Source organism: Cataglyphis hispanica, chromosome 20, assembly GCF_021464435.1.
Source record: "Cataglyphis hispanica isolate Lineage 1 chromosome 20, ULB_Chis1_1.0, whole genome shotgun sequence".
NCBI classification, from domain to species: Eukaryota; Metazoa; Arthropoda; class Insecta; order Hymenoptera; family Formicidae; genus Cataglyphis; species Cataglyphis hispanica.
The window spans coordinates 3,432,791-3,449,908 of NC_065973.1; the positions used below are offsets into that span (position 1 = coordinate 3,432,791).

At 29.9% G+C, this 17,118-nt stretch overlaps 1 protein-coding gene across 7 annotated transcripts in view; it reads right to left on the reverse strand.

The window, feature by feature from the left end:
• Positions 1-149: 149 nt before the first annotated feature.
• The window catches only part of LOC126856941 (neuropeptide CCHamide-2 receptor-like), a 60,163-nt gene continuing 43,194 nt past the window's right edge, over positions 150-17,118 (reverse strand). For 3 of the 7 annotated variants that reach the window (XM_050605970.1, XM_050605965.1, XM_050605969.1), the window contains exons 2-8: positions 4,940-5,182; positions 4,313-4,461; positions 3,614-3,813; positions 3,076-3,251; positions 2,713-2,927; positions 1,751-2,005; positions 150-1,327 (exon numbers count right to left, since the gene is read on the reverse strand). In XM_050605970.1, the coding sequence (XP_050461927.1) occupies positions 1,312-1,327; positions 1,751-2,005; positions 2,713-2,927; positions 3,076-3,251; positions 3,614-3,813; positions 4,313-4,461; positions 4,940-5,182 (1,254 nt within the window). In that variant the 3' untranslated portion in view covers positions 150-1,311. The other 4 variants (XM_050605968.1, XM_050605966.1, XM_050605967.1 and 1 more) reach the window with 4 other exon arrangements.

Here is a 17,118-nt window from a genome sequence, read left to right on the forward strand (position 1 = left end):
GTTAAATTATTTATTATATATATATATATATATATATATATATATATATATATATATATATATATATAGTTATCTTTATTACTAAAGTTCACAAGCCACATAAAGCACATGTGGAAAATGTACAAAATACCTTAAAATTATTTCTTGTGAAATGTACAACGCATAAGCGACGTACGTACGCGGGATGTTTCAAAACCAGTCCATCACCAGTTCATTAAATCTTCTCGATCAATTTTTACTTGAGTAAAAAATATAATAATTTTAAAGTTTTGAGACATCCCGTACATAAAGAGTGACATAGAGTATCTAGTATTTAGTGCAGACATTAATGAGATCTTTTTATTATTTGGATCGCTTTTAAAGTACTATTAGATCAATGACTGAAACGTACATCATACAAATCTAATTTAGATATAAATAATCCTACGAGAAGGAATTTGCTAAATATAATTGTATCGATTAATGGATAGATCAATTATAGCTTCAAATTGCATGTAATCTTGCATATAATCACATATAATCTCACCAATACGTTTATACCACTTTAAATTTTCGAACGATAGAATAGAGAACTCATTTTTATTCAACAAATTCATATTTAGATATAATTCTATATAATTAAAAAATATAAAATAAGATTAAAACTATTTACAATTAAAGTATCAAGATTTGACATGAGTTTTGTCTTACATTTGTTTCGTACTTGTACGCTTTTTTTCGCTCATATGATAATCTTATAGAGAGTAAGATTTAATTTAATTCTGTGAGTCAGTCCTCTTGTAAGAAGTATAACAAAGAAAATCGTATAAGAAGTAGATAGGGATATCTACGTATCTCGTTGTACTTCTTACTGTTTTGTCTTTTTTTAATGGCTAATCGCTTATTTATTGCATTGATAAACAAAGTTAGCTTTCGTTGTTTTTGATATTAATAATTATACAAAGGAAATAATTATTACCATTTTTTTATAAAAGATAAATTTTTGATTTTTTTAAATACGAGAAACGTATGAAAAAAATAAGAATTGCTAATTAATAACAACTTGATTGAGTAGGATATACATCGCACACGTATAATAAGTTTTTTAAAAGTACTGCTTTATATATTTCATATTTTAATAGTAGAAAAAATAAATTCTTTTTTTATATGATTTATTTTTTTTGCACAATTATTAAAAAAATAAAATTCTTTCAAATTTTCTTTTATTAAAATTAGATAAATATTAATATTCATTTTGCAGAAATAGAAAATGCGAATTTAAATGAGTCTTACAATCTAAATCATTCTTTCAATTATTCAGTACATTATCAATTATTCTCCCCCACTCCTAAAAAGAAAGTATAATATAGATTACCACAAAATCTGCTTTAAAAGAAGTCTTTCTTCGGAAAAGCGAATTGCAATTTAAATTCATAAATACATTATATATAAAAGAAATAAAAAGAAAAGATTTTAGAATAAATTGCGATGTACATATATTCGCGTGTAATTCTAAATTAATCTCTTTTTTTTTAAACGCGAAAAAGTTACAAGCGAGCGATCATGACTTTCGAAACTATTGTCAAAATATGAATTATCTGAATAGAGTCTTTGAGATCTGTCATTGTATTTTTTTCACATAAAGCCTGATGTATAATAGGCAACCGTTTTGAGGAAGCCGTGTCTATTTTAATTATTCATTATCAACTGCACTCACTCTGCAATTTTTATCAGCATTCGTGTTTCTTTAAAATATTAGCAGATTACTTACGAAAGCAACTTTCGATCGTTGGGAGTAGGTTTAGTCGTTTCTATGCTGCCCATCTCGAACACGCCGGTCGAGTTAAATTCTTGTGTACGTCTTCGGAAGGTGGAACGGAAACTGGTCTCGCAAAACGTGCCCCGCATATCACCCCGATATTTTTGGGAAAAGCCACCATTGTCACGAATTCTGCCTCTTTCTATTCGACCTCCACCGCAAAGGGGGGAGCCACCCGGTAGACAGAAGCATAGATATTTATTAAATCTATATCAAACAGAAAACAGCAAATTATTAAGCACATCGTCGCATTGTTTCTAAATGGCAAGTTTTTTTTCATACGTTTAGTTCGTCTAATATAGGTCTACGATCTTGTTCAGATAATATTATTACAAATGATGGCAGTTGAAAAAAATCTGACAATATTTTCATGCATTGAAGTATAAGTCGATATTTAACGAGCAGCTTATGAGAAAAGCTACTTGTGGAAGAAAATGTATCAACGGTTTTTCCATAGAAAAAACTGCAGAGAATTTGCATACGCTTTCAATGAGATTTTAAAGAGTCAGACAATAACAGTTGATATTAAATGATATAATAAGAGCCTTGATAATATATCAAGGCTATTGAAATTTATGAAGTCATCCCTAATATGCATAATTGTCGCGTAATTACTAATATATATAATTAATAAAAATTTACTATTTTTTTTGTTAGCGCAAATAAGTTCGGCTAATAAGATTACTTTGGAATTGTAAGCAGCAAAAATTTTGATTGCTAGAATAAGTTTTGCGCGATGTACACCATTGATTTTTCTCAATATTTTTACTTGTCTATATAAAAAAAATCTAATAATATATATTTATTAATAACTATGGAATAAGTTAAAACTTTTGCAATATTCAATTATAACTTTGATGAGTTTTTCTAGTTTTATGATCAAGAAATAACATACGAGAATTATACGCGCTTACCTTTGACGAAACGTGCGGCTAATTAAGTATAGGGCTATGGGATTAACGCAGCTGTTGCTGAAACTGAGGCAGAAACCGATTATCCTAAAGGTGTGCCAGAAATTATCATAGTCATCCCGCGACGTGGGGGAGAAGTGAAACCACAGCATAAACACGTGATACGGTAGGAAACAAATCACGAAAACAATTATGAAACACATCACCATTCTGCTCACCTGTCATTGCAGCAAAAAAAGAAAAGAAATAGGATCATGAATATAAATATAATCGACGTTTCAAAAAAAATTAAAATATTAAATATTGTTTAATCGTGCAGGGCATGCTCTTAACGCTTTGGTTGTAAGAAATTATATTTTCATATACCCTCCTGCGCGCCTTTATCTGTTCAAAGCGATGATCGGGGAATTCACCTAGCATATTCCTAGTGGACAATGCTAAATGCCGTGCCATGCCCAGATAGAAACCGGCTATCACGCACAGCGGTATCGCGTAATACACCAAAAATTTGAACATTACTAAGCCTTTTTGATAGTATTCACCTGTGTAATACAAATAATACGTAACACGGTGCCTACTCGTTGCGTTATGTCTTATCTTATGTCTTGAGATATACATATGTCTTCTTGCATATACAGTGTTAACAATAATTTCAGATATAAACTGAGACTCTAAATGATTATTCAATGCTAAAAATACAAAAATTATTGGCTAACAATTTGTCATTAATAAATGATATAAAAAAAAAATTTCCAACAATATTTAAAATATCAGGGATAATCTTTTTCGACAGATAAAAAATAACATTATTATATGAATGATTTAACAATATAAAATTGTCGCATTTCTAATTACAGTTAGCGACATTTGTGATTGCTTTCAAGATAGGCGTACTATGTCTTACCAAACTCCTCGGGAAAAGGGCTGCAGATTAATATGCTGCGATTTCCTTGCAACGGTATAGCCGGAACGTTGGAGAAGAGCGCGGCGGGCATAGCTAAGACAATCGCTAGGAGCCAGATAAGGCATGCCGTTAAAATCGTTAGTGGTTTTGCGCTTAAACCTGCTATGTGGCGACGGATGGGATTCACTATGGCGCAATATCTGCGGAAAGAATCGAGAGAAGATGCGAGAGTACATTAGATTTTATAAATTTACTTAATTTGAAAATAAATTACTTAAGATATACAAACAATTGATTAACTTTTGTATTATATGTCAAATTGTTGCACATTGTTGTTATTATCTAAATTAATGTTGAGTTTAAGATCAAAATAATATTATAAAATTAGAAAAATGTCAAAAAAATGTAATTAAAATTATTTTGATTAAACATAATGTAAATGTCATCAAAAATTAATTTAGAACAATTAATTTTATATGAAACAATCTGATGATGTTACATTTTCCTCTATCCATTGATATGAGTTACATGGTACGCGTTAGTTTTAAGAGGTATTTTATGCTCAAATGTATTATATTAAAATTTCATTTAGTTGTCCGATTAAATGAGTTAAATCAAACTTGCGGATATTCATTATGCGATCCCATCAACTGTATCTAACTTCTTGATTTAATTTGCGTGGCGAAATAAGATGTTTACCTTTCGGCTGACAAAGCCGCTAGAGTAAATACCGACACACCGATTGAAATATCCTTAGCGCATTCGGATAGTTTGCAGATAGTTAACCCCCATGGCCACGACTCTATTGTGTAAAGAATAGACGTGAAAGGTACACAAGTCACAATCACCTATAACAAAGAATTGTCCTGGTTGCTTTAGATTTAGTGCAGCTAAATGATATTATAAAATATATTTACATATGTATATGATAAGTTATCTAAACGTAAGAGAAGAAGAAAAATTGTAAAAATATAATCGACAAATATGGCATTTTCTCTGTATTTTGATTTCTCATTTTTATATAATTAAAAATTCGTCGTATAAACACTTGTTTATTAAAAATTAGTTGTAGACTATAAATTTTCATGCAGAATATAAAGCATTGTGACATATTTTCTTTCTGATTATAGAGAACATAAATAAATTTTTTTACAGAAATTTATTATCACGGAAAGAAGCATTTTGATTGTTCTCTTATTCATGTACTTTTTTTGAAGGAAAAGTGTTATTTTATTATGATAAAGAATTATTCGTTTCAAAAGATTTACTTGTTTTAGAAAGAATATCAATAAATAAGGAAACAGTAATGAGGGGCGAGAGGCTCACCAACAGATCGCCCAGAGCTAAAGATAGCACATAAGTGTTTGGTATATTTCTCATATTGGCGTGGCATAACAGGATAAGAACCAAGATACCATTTCCCGTTACACCCACAATCAGAATTAATGAAAATACTGCTGGCACAATGTAAGTTTCGGGTCGTTGATCATACGGTATGTAATCTAAATCGTATTCCTTTGTTTCGGAGCTTATGTTTATATTGAAAACGTCACTTGTTATAACCATCATCTGTAAAAGAGAAAATATTCTTATCACCAATATTTATTTCTCAATGTTCGACATAAAATGGAAAAAGTCAGAACGATCAAACAACAAAACGAAAACTATATTATATATTACATAGTTGACGAAAATTAATAAAAAACAAGCTAGTGACGCAAATAATGTTTAATTTCTCCTTTTCTTCACAGCATTGATTAACAGAATTTAATTGCAGTTAAACATCAAAAATATCGTAAATGAAAAAATTAATATATTGTCGTAACCTACTTTCCTTGCAAATAGTCATAAAATAATTTGTGCGAGTTAAGATATGATGTTCTTAATTAATAGCTATGCTATATAAATATATAACTTATTTCGTTCTATATACAATGAATGTAATGCAAAATACAGACTATGTGATACGATCGTTTAATATAACACAATATACTGGATTAAAAATAATAATGATAAATCTGATGAATGTTTCGCGATCTCTTATTGTTAGAGAACATATGCAGTTTTTTGCCTTCAAAATGTGACAAAGCAAAATGAAAATTTTTTATCATTATACATATAATTTATACCTTTTCTCGTAATATTTCTATCACAGATGAAATCGCATATGTAGTAATCAAAGGTAAAATGTCAGGGATAATTAAAAATGATATTATAAAGCCGCATTATATCGCCATTTTAGTTCTTTTGAAAAGAATTCATGTATATTTTTTATTTTATTAGTTACTTAAAATTTTAAAATTTAAAAATGCTTTTAATATAATTTATTTTATTTTACTATAAATAACATTGATCTTTAAAAAAACAAACAAGTCGAAAAATGGTCATATTTAGTTGTACAAAAAAATTAATTTATTTATAATAAATCTAATATAAGAAAAACTCCTTGTACAGTTTATTCAATTATTTTAAAAAAGAATCTAAATGCATACATAGTAAGCTAATAAGGGCTTCGATTTTGCTTTTTCACATTGCTTATTGATATTGTCAAGCGGACAGAGAGAGAAAGAGAGAGAGAGAGAGAGAGAGAGAGAGAGAGAGAGAGAGAGAGAGAGAGAGAGAGAGAGAGAGAGAGAGAGAGAGAGAGAGAGAGAGAGAGAGAGAGAGAGAGATATTCAATAACATCATATGTTTGCGCAATCCGACTTATTTATCTGTCAATTTTCTTATTGCAGATTATTTGGCAAATATAAAGTAGATTTATCGCTAGCAAAAGTATTAATTATTTAATAATTAGTTTTGTGCATTGTTAAGTTAGTTTCATTGTTTTTGAATTATTTAGAGCAACAATAAAAAAAAATAATACCTCGCTTGAAACAATATAGAAATTGTAGCATATAAAAGAATAAGTAATACATAAGTATTACATAAAGTAATATACCATTGTACAAATTAAAACATAAAAATTAAGAAATATAATTGAGAAATTATGTTTTATAATAATATTATGTTTTTTAATAGTTATATGTAGGAAAAAGTAAGATAAGACAGACTTTTTAAATCAAATAGTTGCTATAGTAAAATTAGAAAAAAATGACTTTTATATAAAAATATAAATAAAATATTTCAAAATATTCATTATACGAAATAAAATACCAAATTTTTGAAAATAGACAAAAATTTGAAATTTATTACACTTTTTGCTAAACTTGATTTTAATTAGTTTTATTCACTTATGAGGTAAAATGGATTCATTCTATGAGATAAAATAGACCGGTTTTTTTTTTTAATAGAGTACCCATCATTTTAAAATGGTCGTCTGAAGACTAATAAAAATTATCGTGATATCATTGCAACAATTACAACTAGTTATCATTGTAGTGATGTATTGTTCTTATCTTTAAGAGAAAATAAAAAGAGCAATTGTAGAAAAATTCAATCTCTCTCTTGCTGGATATAAATAATTAATAACTGAAGAAGAAAATATATTCTCAAATAAGAAGATCATTTACAACAATTTTTTCGATAAGTATTGCTTTTTAATCTAAAATCGATGAAAGTATAAATTCAATTTGCTTCTGTCTTTGCACGTCTTCGACATGCTTCTCGCCATCATTATATAAGTTTACCATCAAGTAACGAGATCCTTAAAAGACGATCGTTCGATCGTCTCAATCTAAGCGTCGACATATAGCGCAACACGTTTGAAATTATTCCATCATCGTATTTCAAAGTTCTAAAATTTCAAAGTCTGCAATTTGCGAAGCAATTTAAATGGAAAATCTCGATCAAAGTATGGTCGAATAGTTCGATTATTTATTACATATTCTGTTGATTCGCTTCGATATCCTTTATGGATTTTATTATAATATTCACGCATGTCTCAAAATATGAACACAGATATTGCATTTGCATCACTGATCAAGTTGAGATTAATAAAAATAGATATAAAAATTTATTTAATTTAATATTTAATTTATTCTGAAGAACATAAATATACCTCTGGTCACATAAAATAAAAAATGGCCTTGCACATATTTTATTTATAATAGCTTTTAGTATGCATTAAAAATCATGTTTATATCAAAATAAATGAAAAATGTGATTTATCTTTTAAAATAAATTAAAATATATTAATTGGAAATATTAATAATGATCCAATAAGTACTCATGCGATCGAACGGGGCGTACGAGAATGTAACTTTAATTTCTGTGTTTGAATAATTTCCTATCGAAATTTACTAATGTTTGAGACTAAAGAGAGAAAAATATTTTGAAAATTGTAATAATAACATTCTTTTGTGGTTAGTATGTATCAAGATTATTAATTTATTTCTAGTTATTTGTATTTTTTATGTAATACCATCTTCTTTCTCACACACAATGGAATATAAATTGTATAAAATTAAATTTGAATGGAATAAATGGAATAAATATAAAATAAACTTTTGTTTTTAGATAAATATAATTTAATCTCTGTTGAATAAATTTAATAAATGAAACAGAAATGGCTGACTAATAACATAACACATAAATTGCATACTGTAATATAATATTTTGCTCAAGTGCTAATATTAAAGACGTTTTGTATTAATTAAACATTATCAGAAGTGTAACTTACTATGTTGTGTGAATGTTTAATTATTAATAAAATATTCATTTTCTATAAAATTACTGATGACTAGTTGGCAAATCATTTTTTGATCGCCGACATTTCCATCCCGAGGAAAATTACATTTTCCAAAGCGTTTCGATGTGATGCATCGTTGGCAATCTTAAAGCCGACCGATTATTAGAGAGTGTAGAATTTTTCTGTTTTTTTCAGGAGAAATATAGTAAATTGCTATACTTTGCTCAATATAAGAATATCGTTGAAATTAATATAAATTTACTGATTATGAATATAATTGTCTGTTATACTATATTGGAAATTTATTATTGCCAAATGCAACCAATAATAATAATTATTTATACACTCACACATATATTAGTTTTCATTAAACATTGCTTGATATTTGTGTTTATTAATTTCCGATACAATAATGTAATAACAAACATACCAGACATCAAAATTGCATCAATATCTTCTTTGATAAGAATATACCAGTAATTAAAACATAGTATATATTCATTATGATAAATCTTTCTTACTAAATCAAATACCTTTATTTTGTTTATAATTCACACAAATTCATAATTAATTATTTATTATAATATTACAACAAAATGTCTTTTCTAATATTTTGTAAGATTAATCTCTTGCACGATGTAATTTTACGCTTTCTTGTATCAAAGGTAAAATATTTTCTCAAAATTTTGCCATACCATTTACCTCGTGTGTGAAGTTCTACGTCAAAAGTTTCAAAAGTATAAAGTTTATACTCGACGACGAGATCGAAGTTGATTCAATATTGATTCAATAAAGTGTTGTATATATTATCTGAAAATCAGCGAAGCAAGATGTAAAGTTGTTCCAGAAAGAAAATTGTATATCAGAATATTGTTTAGCTTCTAATAAACTTCTAATAAAACTTAGATTTATAATAAATTTAGTCACGTGCGCGCTTGTCTCTCGTTATCCCTTATTCGTCTCTTTCGCTGAACTCTTCACCTCGTAAAACCGTAGACGATTCGCATTTACAAAAAGATCTTGATCAATCTGTTATTCGTGTATGCGGCTATTAATAAACTCTGATATGCGCGCGCGATGAGAAGCTTACTAAAACGACCAAGCGATGTTGCATACCATCTATTTATTCAGCTCCCCGAGGAGCGATCTTTCACAGAGTCAAATGGACTTCAGCCCCGAGAGCAAGCCTTTGATTCTCTCCTTACTTATTATGCTGAACACACATACACACATATACACACACATATTTGTTACTTGCTATTTGTGTCATGTTCAAACGACACAAGACTCCACTGGAGTTCAACGAGAGAGACATTCAAATCGTTATAAATATGCACCTGGCACACAAACTGTATGAAAGCATCTGTCGATACTAAGATTTACGATCAATTTTGCAAGAGCCTCCTTCCTGGCTCTTCGCAAAACTGTTTAACGTACGATTATAAATAGAATCTGAACGCATGCTGTTAATGTTTCAGGAAATATCTGATAACCACAAACAAAATCTTAAGAATTTGAGAGGTAAGATTTTGTCTTGGTGCAGCAGGCGAAACTTTCTTAAGAATTATTTTCCCATGTTATAATAATAATAATAATAATAATAATTATTATTATTATTATTATTATCTTAAGAATTTAATATATTAGAATTATGTAAAAAAATTTTGACCTCTATATAATATATTTTTTATTATACAAAAATTCTGTAATAAAATTTGATTTTTTTGAGCAACTTTTTAAATAATAATTATTTTGTTTTTGATGATCTTTTAAATAGAATTAATGCGCTATTTAAATATGCGCATATTAAGTTGTATATATCATTATTGAATATAATAAACAGCGGGCAAAACATTAATTATATAATTAAGCGGTTTAATCAGGAATCATTTGCCATTATAATAGTTGACAAGCAAATTAATTCGCAGAAAAATATATGAAAAAATGCAAATGCAAAACGCACAAGAATATTACGTACAATTCGTACAATTTATCGTGTCGTGCAATGTACCTCGGCACGATGTATTGATTGATCAATATTCTCTGCCAGCAGTAATTAACGGCGTAATTGAACGTGAGGATTTGTTAGGATGTGTTAGGAACGTGAGGATATGTATATTACTGTTAACGGGGGATTAAAACCCGTTGCAAATTTCATTTTCATTCATTCGTTAGCGTGGCGCGCTATGTAATGATAAACACACCCCCGGGATCATAATTATTTTCGTGTTTATTAATTTTAGCAGCAACTGCGTTCAACGTGCACGCAGTTGCGGTTTGTGTACTTAACGCGGTACGTCAACCTGTACTGTCAATTAAAGGGAATTCGGTAAAATTACCCGAGACACGGGTTAATTTTACGGATTTTCAGCAAGCTTATTTTCTATTAATAGAAAAAAAGATGCATCTTTCTCAAATTGCGCCGGCTTAGAAAACGCATCTGTCGCACAATGCAGCCTCTGTTAGTTTAATCTCCGGTTAGCGCTTTTATCACGCAGTAATATTTACGTCTCACCTTGATTGACAATATCTCGTAAACATCAATTAATTAGAATAATGCATTATACTCTACGTTGTTAGGTTGCTCCTTTCTTCTTACCAGTTTACCAGAGAGAGCAACTATTTATCTTTCTTTTATTATTATTTCATAGGATGTCGTAAACTTAATAGCTAAGTAAATACGCTGTAAAAAGTTTTGTCGCTAATTATTAATCAAATAACGTAAAAGATTTTGAAAAATTTTAATATTCAAAATTAAAAAGAAAATGTAATTTCATCTTTCTATTATTTTTTAATTATAAAAAAAATTATAAAATTTTATTATTGCACTTTAAAAAAAGGGAATTGTTACAAAAAATGAAACAGAAATAAATATTTCTATATCGAAAGGCTCGATCAAATCAAATATTAATGAAATATTCAGAGTTAAATGCTATACAATCGAAAAAAATTAATACAATTAAAAAAAGAATTGCAATATTTTCCACTAACATTAATCAAACGTCATTAATCTAACGTCAATTCAAACGCGTTATTTTATTTACAAGGGCTTTTTTACATAGATTGATATTTTATATCAATTCAATTTTGAACTTAGATTTTTATCTTAATTTTATATATTTACTGTTTAAATGTTTCCGTTTGTTAAAGGTAACTGCAAATTTATTAAAATCTTATTAATCGCTGCAATACAATAACAACTTGTAACTTATAACATATCCCTGATTCAAATCTAAATCTTATAAAGCTCTACGTCTTTCCACACCTTTGCAAAGCAATAATAGATCGATATCGCGCCTCCACATAAACGGTTCGGTGATCGACAAAGCAAATTATACTATAGAAACGGTATTTCACTTCAATAGATCTATGTCAGTTGGAAATGCTTATGATTTAATCTTAATCGATCATAGTCAGTAAATCAGATAAGCAGTGAAGAAATCGAATCAATTTATATTAAAAAAGTAATAGTATATAATTCTTAGAATAATTTACAATTGTCATTGCTTATTTATATTCATATTTCTCATAAGCGTATCTCTTATTCGTGCTTTTCTTTCATGTTACGCATTTAGATATTGCCAAAAGTTAATTTTACGATGAAGAATTATCGAAAAAGTATGTTTGAGACGAAGATAAAAACCCAATAAGAAATTTTATCGAGACTTCGACAGAATGAGATAACTTTTCCAATTGATGATATCGTGAAGAAGAAATTTCACGCTTATCTTGTTCAATTCATGCGAGTAGCTAAATGGAAGTGAAAGGTTGAGAGGAATCGACACAAACTAATATATTTTGTTACTTAACTCTTGCTTGCAAATATTATTTTGTATAAAAAAATAATTTGATATAATTAATAATTAATTCTCTCTCTTTATCTATCTATCTATCTATCTATTTATCTATCTATGTATCTATCTATCTATCTCCTTCCCTATCTCTCTCTCTTCTCCTTCCCCTCTGTCGTTTTCTCTAAATAACAGTTATTTCTTTAAAAATATTTAAAATTAAATATATTTTGTCCGATGCTTTATCGTTTGACTTTTCGATGATTTAAATATAATTCGAATTGAGAATGCGCAATAAAATAGTCAAAACGCAGATCCGAATAATTAATGATACCCTCTCTGATATATTAATCATTAATTTAATAATTGATCTATAATTTAAAATTTTTGTATAATTTAATATTCCGTTTGTATATACGTCACAATATGGAAAATATTTCGGCAGCGAATTAACAATAACATTCGCTATTGTTTACGTTTTATAGCTTTGCTATTATTCATATGGTGACACTTGAATAGTATTGTAATAATGGGAGAAACGTTTCTTTGAATTCCTTTCCCACTTATCATTTGCACGACGACACTTGAACAGTGATATAGTTAGTTCGAGACACTCCGTCAAATTCTTTTTCTAAATTAATAATTATTTATCACATCAAATTATTTCCTGGTACTTGTCGCGATCGCGTTGAGTAGAAAAATTTGATGGAGTGTCTCGCGTTTTACTTCCTTACTGTTCGAGTGTCGCCGTGAGAATAATAAAGTCATAAGTCACAACACGTTAACAATAGCGCGCTAATGTCATCGTCAAGTCCGTATACCATATACAATATTATTGATAATTCGTTTGCTGAAATCAATTTTTAAATTGATTTCAACCGATTAATTTTATATATTAATTTAATTTATCTTAATTTTATATATTGTCGCGATCGCGACAAGGAGATAATTTGAAATAATTAATTCTCTCTGCGATCTCCCTACCTTCCTCTCTTCCTTCCTCTCCCCCCCCCTTTGTCTTTCTCTCTAAGTAACAATTATTTCTTTAAAAATATTTAAAATTAAATATATTTCATTCAATGCTTTATCGTTTGATTTTTTGACGGTTTAAATATGATCGCGCAATAAAATAACTGACTCGCAGGTCCGAGTAATTAAAAAAACTTCGCGGTATATTAATTGTTAATTTAGTAATTGATTTATAATTTAAAATACATGTATAATTTAATATTTCGTTTGTATATACGTGATAGAACGGAAAATATTTCAGCAAACGAATTATCAATAATATTGTATATGGTATACGGCCTTGACGATGTAAACATTAGCGCGCTATTGTTAACGTGTTGTGACTTATGACTTTATTATTCTCACGGCGACACTCGAACAGTAAGGAAGTAAAACGCGAGACACTCCATCAAATTTTTCTACTCAACGCGATCGCGACAAGTACCGGGAAATAATTTGATGTGATAAATAATTATCTTTCACATATTTTAAATTTTGAATAATACGTAATTATATCATAAAGAATAAATTTCAAAGCGCGTATTTTGTGTGACATATACATTTAATAAAGAATTTAAATGATTAAAATTGTGAATTATTGTTTTGTCGCGATCTGTCTCTCTCTCTCTCTCTTTTTCTTTTTATAAACAATAATATTTTTTTTTTCAAATATTTGATGTTTAATATATTATATTTTATCCGATACTTTATTCTTCGATTTTTTGACGGATTAAGGACGCGTAACAAAATAGTCAAATCGCAGATTCGAATAATGATTAACATAATGATAAATTCTGTAATATATTATATAATTGTTTATTAAATAATTTATCTATAATTTAAAATATATAATTTAATATTCCACTTGTATATACGTCATAGTACGCAAAATATTTTCGGCTGCGAATTAATAATAACGTGATATTCGGCCTTGGCACCATAAACATTTGCTATTGTTTACGTGCTTTGTTATTATTCATACGGCGACACTTGAATAGAATTGTAGTGGGGTGAGACGCTCGAATTTCTTTGCTACGTATTATCATTCGCATGACAACATTCAAACAGTAAAGTAGCAGTGCGAGACGCTCCGTTAAATTCATTTTCCAAACGCGATCGCGACAAGTATCGTGACATAATTTAATAAGATTAATAATAAGTTATCTTTTGCTTATGTTAAATAATAATTATAATTTAATATTAACTAAACGTAATTATATTGCTACGATAGGTCTTTTAACGCGTATTTCGAGTGATGTATACAAATTTAATCAAGACCGGAATCAAAATTACGAATTATTGTTTTGTTGCGATCCTTATAAGCAATAATTATTTTTTCAAAAATATTTAAAGTTAAATATATTTCGTCCAATGCTTTATCGATCGCATGGTTCGGATTAAGATTATCGCGCAATTAAACAATCAAATTGTAAAATTGAGTAATTAACATAACGAAAGGCTTCGTGATACATCAATTGTTCAATTAATAATTAACCATAATTTCAAATATATTTTATACATTTTAATACTCCGCGTATACATATAATATGATAGCAGGTAAAATATTTCGGCAACAACTTTTCAATAACATAGTGTTTGGGTTTTGCGGCTCTATTGTTTACGTTTACATATATGGTCTTATCATTCGTACGGCGTCATTCGAACAGTAACGAAGTGGTACAAAACGGTGCGCATATTCTTAAATATTTTTCCTAAATGATCGCGATTAATATTAAAATAAAAATCACTATTATGATTATTATAATTAATGATTTGTTTTTCTTTTAATAAAAGACACAAAACTGTATTGTCGATATAAGTAATTGTAAATATAAATCTCTTTCAAATTCTCAATTGCGATCATCCATTATTGTGAATAAAAATAATCGAATTAACAGAAAAATTGTAAATTTTATTACGATCTTTTGATCATCGATCCTTACGGATAATAATTATTCATTTAATTAATTCTTATAGTCAAATATATTTCGTCAGATAATTATCTCTAAAATGCGAGCATAAAATAATTATTAATTAAAAGATTGTTATATTATTTTTGCAACGATACACATGATTTTGGTCTTGTGTAAATGTTAAGCGGGAATTGTATCTTCTGAATTACTCTCCTGTGATATAATAAAATGTATATCTCATGTAATTGTTTCTCTATCGGGAGTGCCGTGCAAAGTATTGTACGATCGTTGTATATACGATTAATCATAATTAATTGTGTTTTCACGAGTGACTGTGAGTGTTATGATTAAACAGCAAAGAATGAACAAAAGAGGAAAAAAAGGCCTAGAAAAGTATCGAGCGATGTACGGAGCAACAGTATACAGTGAGTAATTTATTATATATTCTCTTTTATTTACATCATTTTCAAATATAATCTCACGTTATACGTATATAATTTTGTAATATGATATATATCATATTACAAAATTATATACGTATAATACCCTCCCAGGGTGTAACCTTGGCGTGGTGGGAGGGCATAGTACCCGGATGGTACCTTAAGGGCCTTAAAGGCCTCCTGAGGTTACTGAGAAGGGGAAACCAAGCACCCAACGCCGTCGTTGCTGTCAACGTGCCGCGGACGGCTCGTCGTATCGTTAATGCTGTCATCGTGCCGCGGACGGCTTATCGCGGCGTCGGTTCCGTCAACGTGTCGCGGACGGTTTTCGCGTCGCGGCGCCGGTCCCGTGTCCCGTCATCGTGCCGCGGACGGTTTTCGCGTCGGTCGCGTCGCGTGTCCATACTGCATTGCCACGAGTCGTACAATGACTCATATGTGGCACGCACATCTGTGGAGGACTTAGTGCGTTGTCTTGTTGCTCGTCATCGGAGCGTACGAGCAACGAGAGAGTCGCGTAATCGCATAACCGCGTTTTCGCGTCGTCGCGTCTTCGCGTCGGACTTCTATCCCGTTTTCACGATTCGAGGATCGTACTTTGTTGCCGACTAACTGGGATATCTCTCAGCGTTGCTATCGGTAATATATTAATACTCTATTAATATAATTAATTTTATATGATATTAGGTAACGTTAATACAATATTAATGTTATATATATTATATAAATATTTATGTATTAATAAATTTAATATATTAATGGAGACGCAACGTTAAAACGCCTCAGTATCGCGGCTGAGGTGAATGCCGGCCGCGTAGCAACGTATGATCGTGCATAGTATAGATGCGATGATCGCGCGGTTAATCTTGAACTTCGGTTCGAGAATTGGCTGTTGGGGCACGCTCTGCTTCGACGAACGGTTCGGCCCGAATCGGTTAGAATTCGATCGATTTTTGAATCGTCGTTCTCTCATCTTGTACCGTCTATCAGCTGTACTGTATCGCATTGAGGACAGTTGGCTGTGCTTTATTAGGTTCGATTTTCGCTCGCTAGAGAAGCTGATTTCTCATCTTCTAAGTGATCTAAATTGTGAACACTTAGGACTTGGGTATCTTCATTCTCGACCCGTCTCTCAGCCTTATGATAAGCGTAAGTTTCAGTCTGTATGATAGAAACTTGGTGGTTCTCTGTGATCGTTCCTAATAAAGTTCAAGTCGGCCCTCGGTGAGAACAAGCACGGGCAAGAATTGAGCGTCGATTCCATCAATCGATTTCGTCTTCTTCCTTTGCTCGCTTAACCCTAGCTCGGAGTAATCGTGAATTCCCGACTTGTCGACTCGCAGTATGATTCTCGTGTGAAACGGGGTTCGATCGTGCCGAAATTCGAAAGTGCGGGAGTGTTGTTGAAAGTATCGCGCGTAAAAGTGCGGAAGTATTTTTTAATAAAAGTGCGGGAGTGCCGTTTAAAGTATCGCGCGTGTGAATCTACCTGAGAGGAGGAGGAGGCCTAGGAGAGGCATCGGGCATCGGTGGAGCAACTCTGTGGTAAGTAATTTTTATTTTTATATTAATTATCTATTAATTGTATTTAATTATTAATTGCAAACGTGCAATTTAAATTGAGCAATTAATCGCGTAATTTAATTTTTTCTTTATATAATTTAAATAAGAGAAAATTAGAGAAAAAGATATTTATATATAAAAGCTATAATCTTGTAAAAGT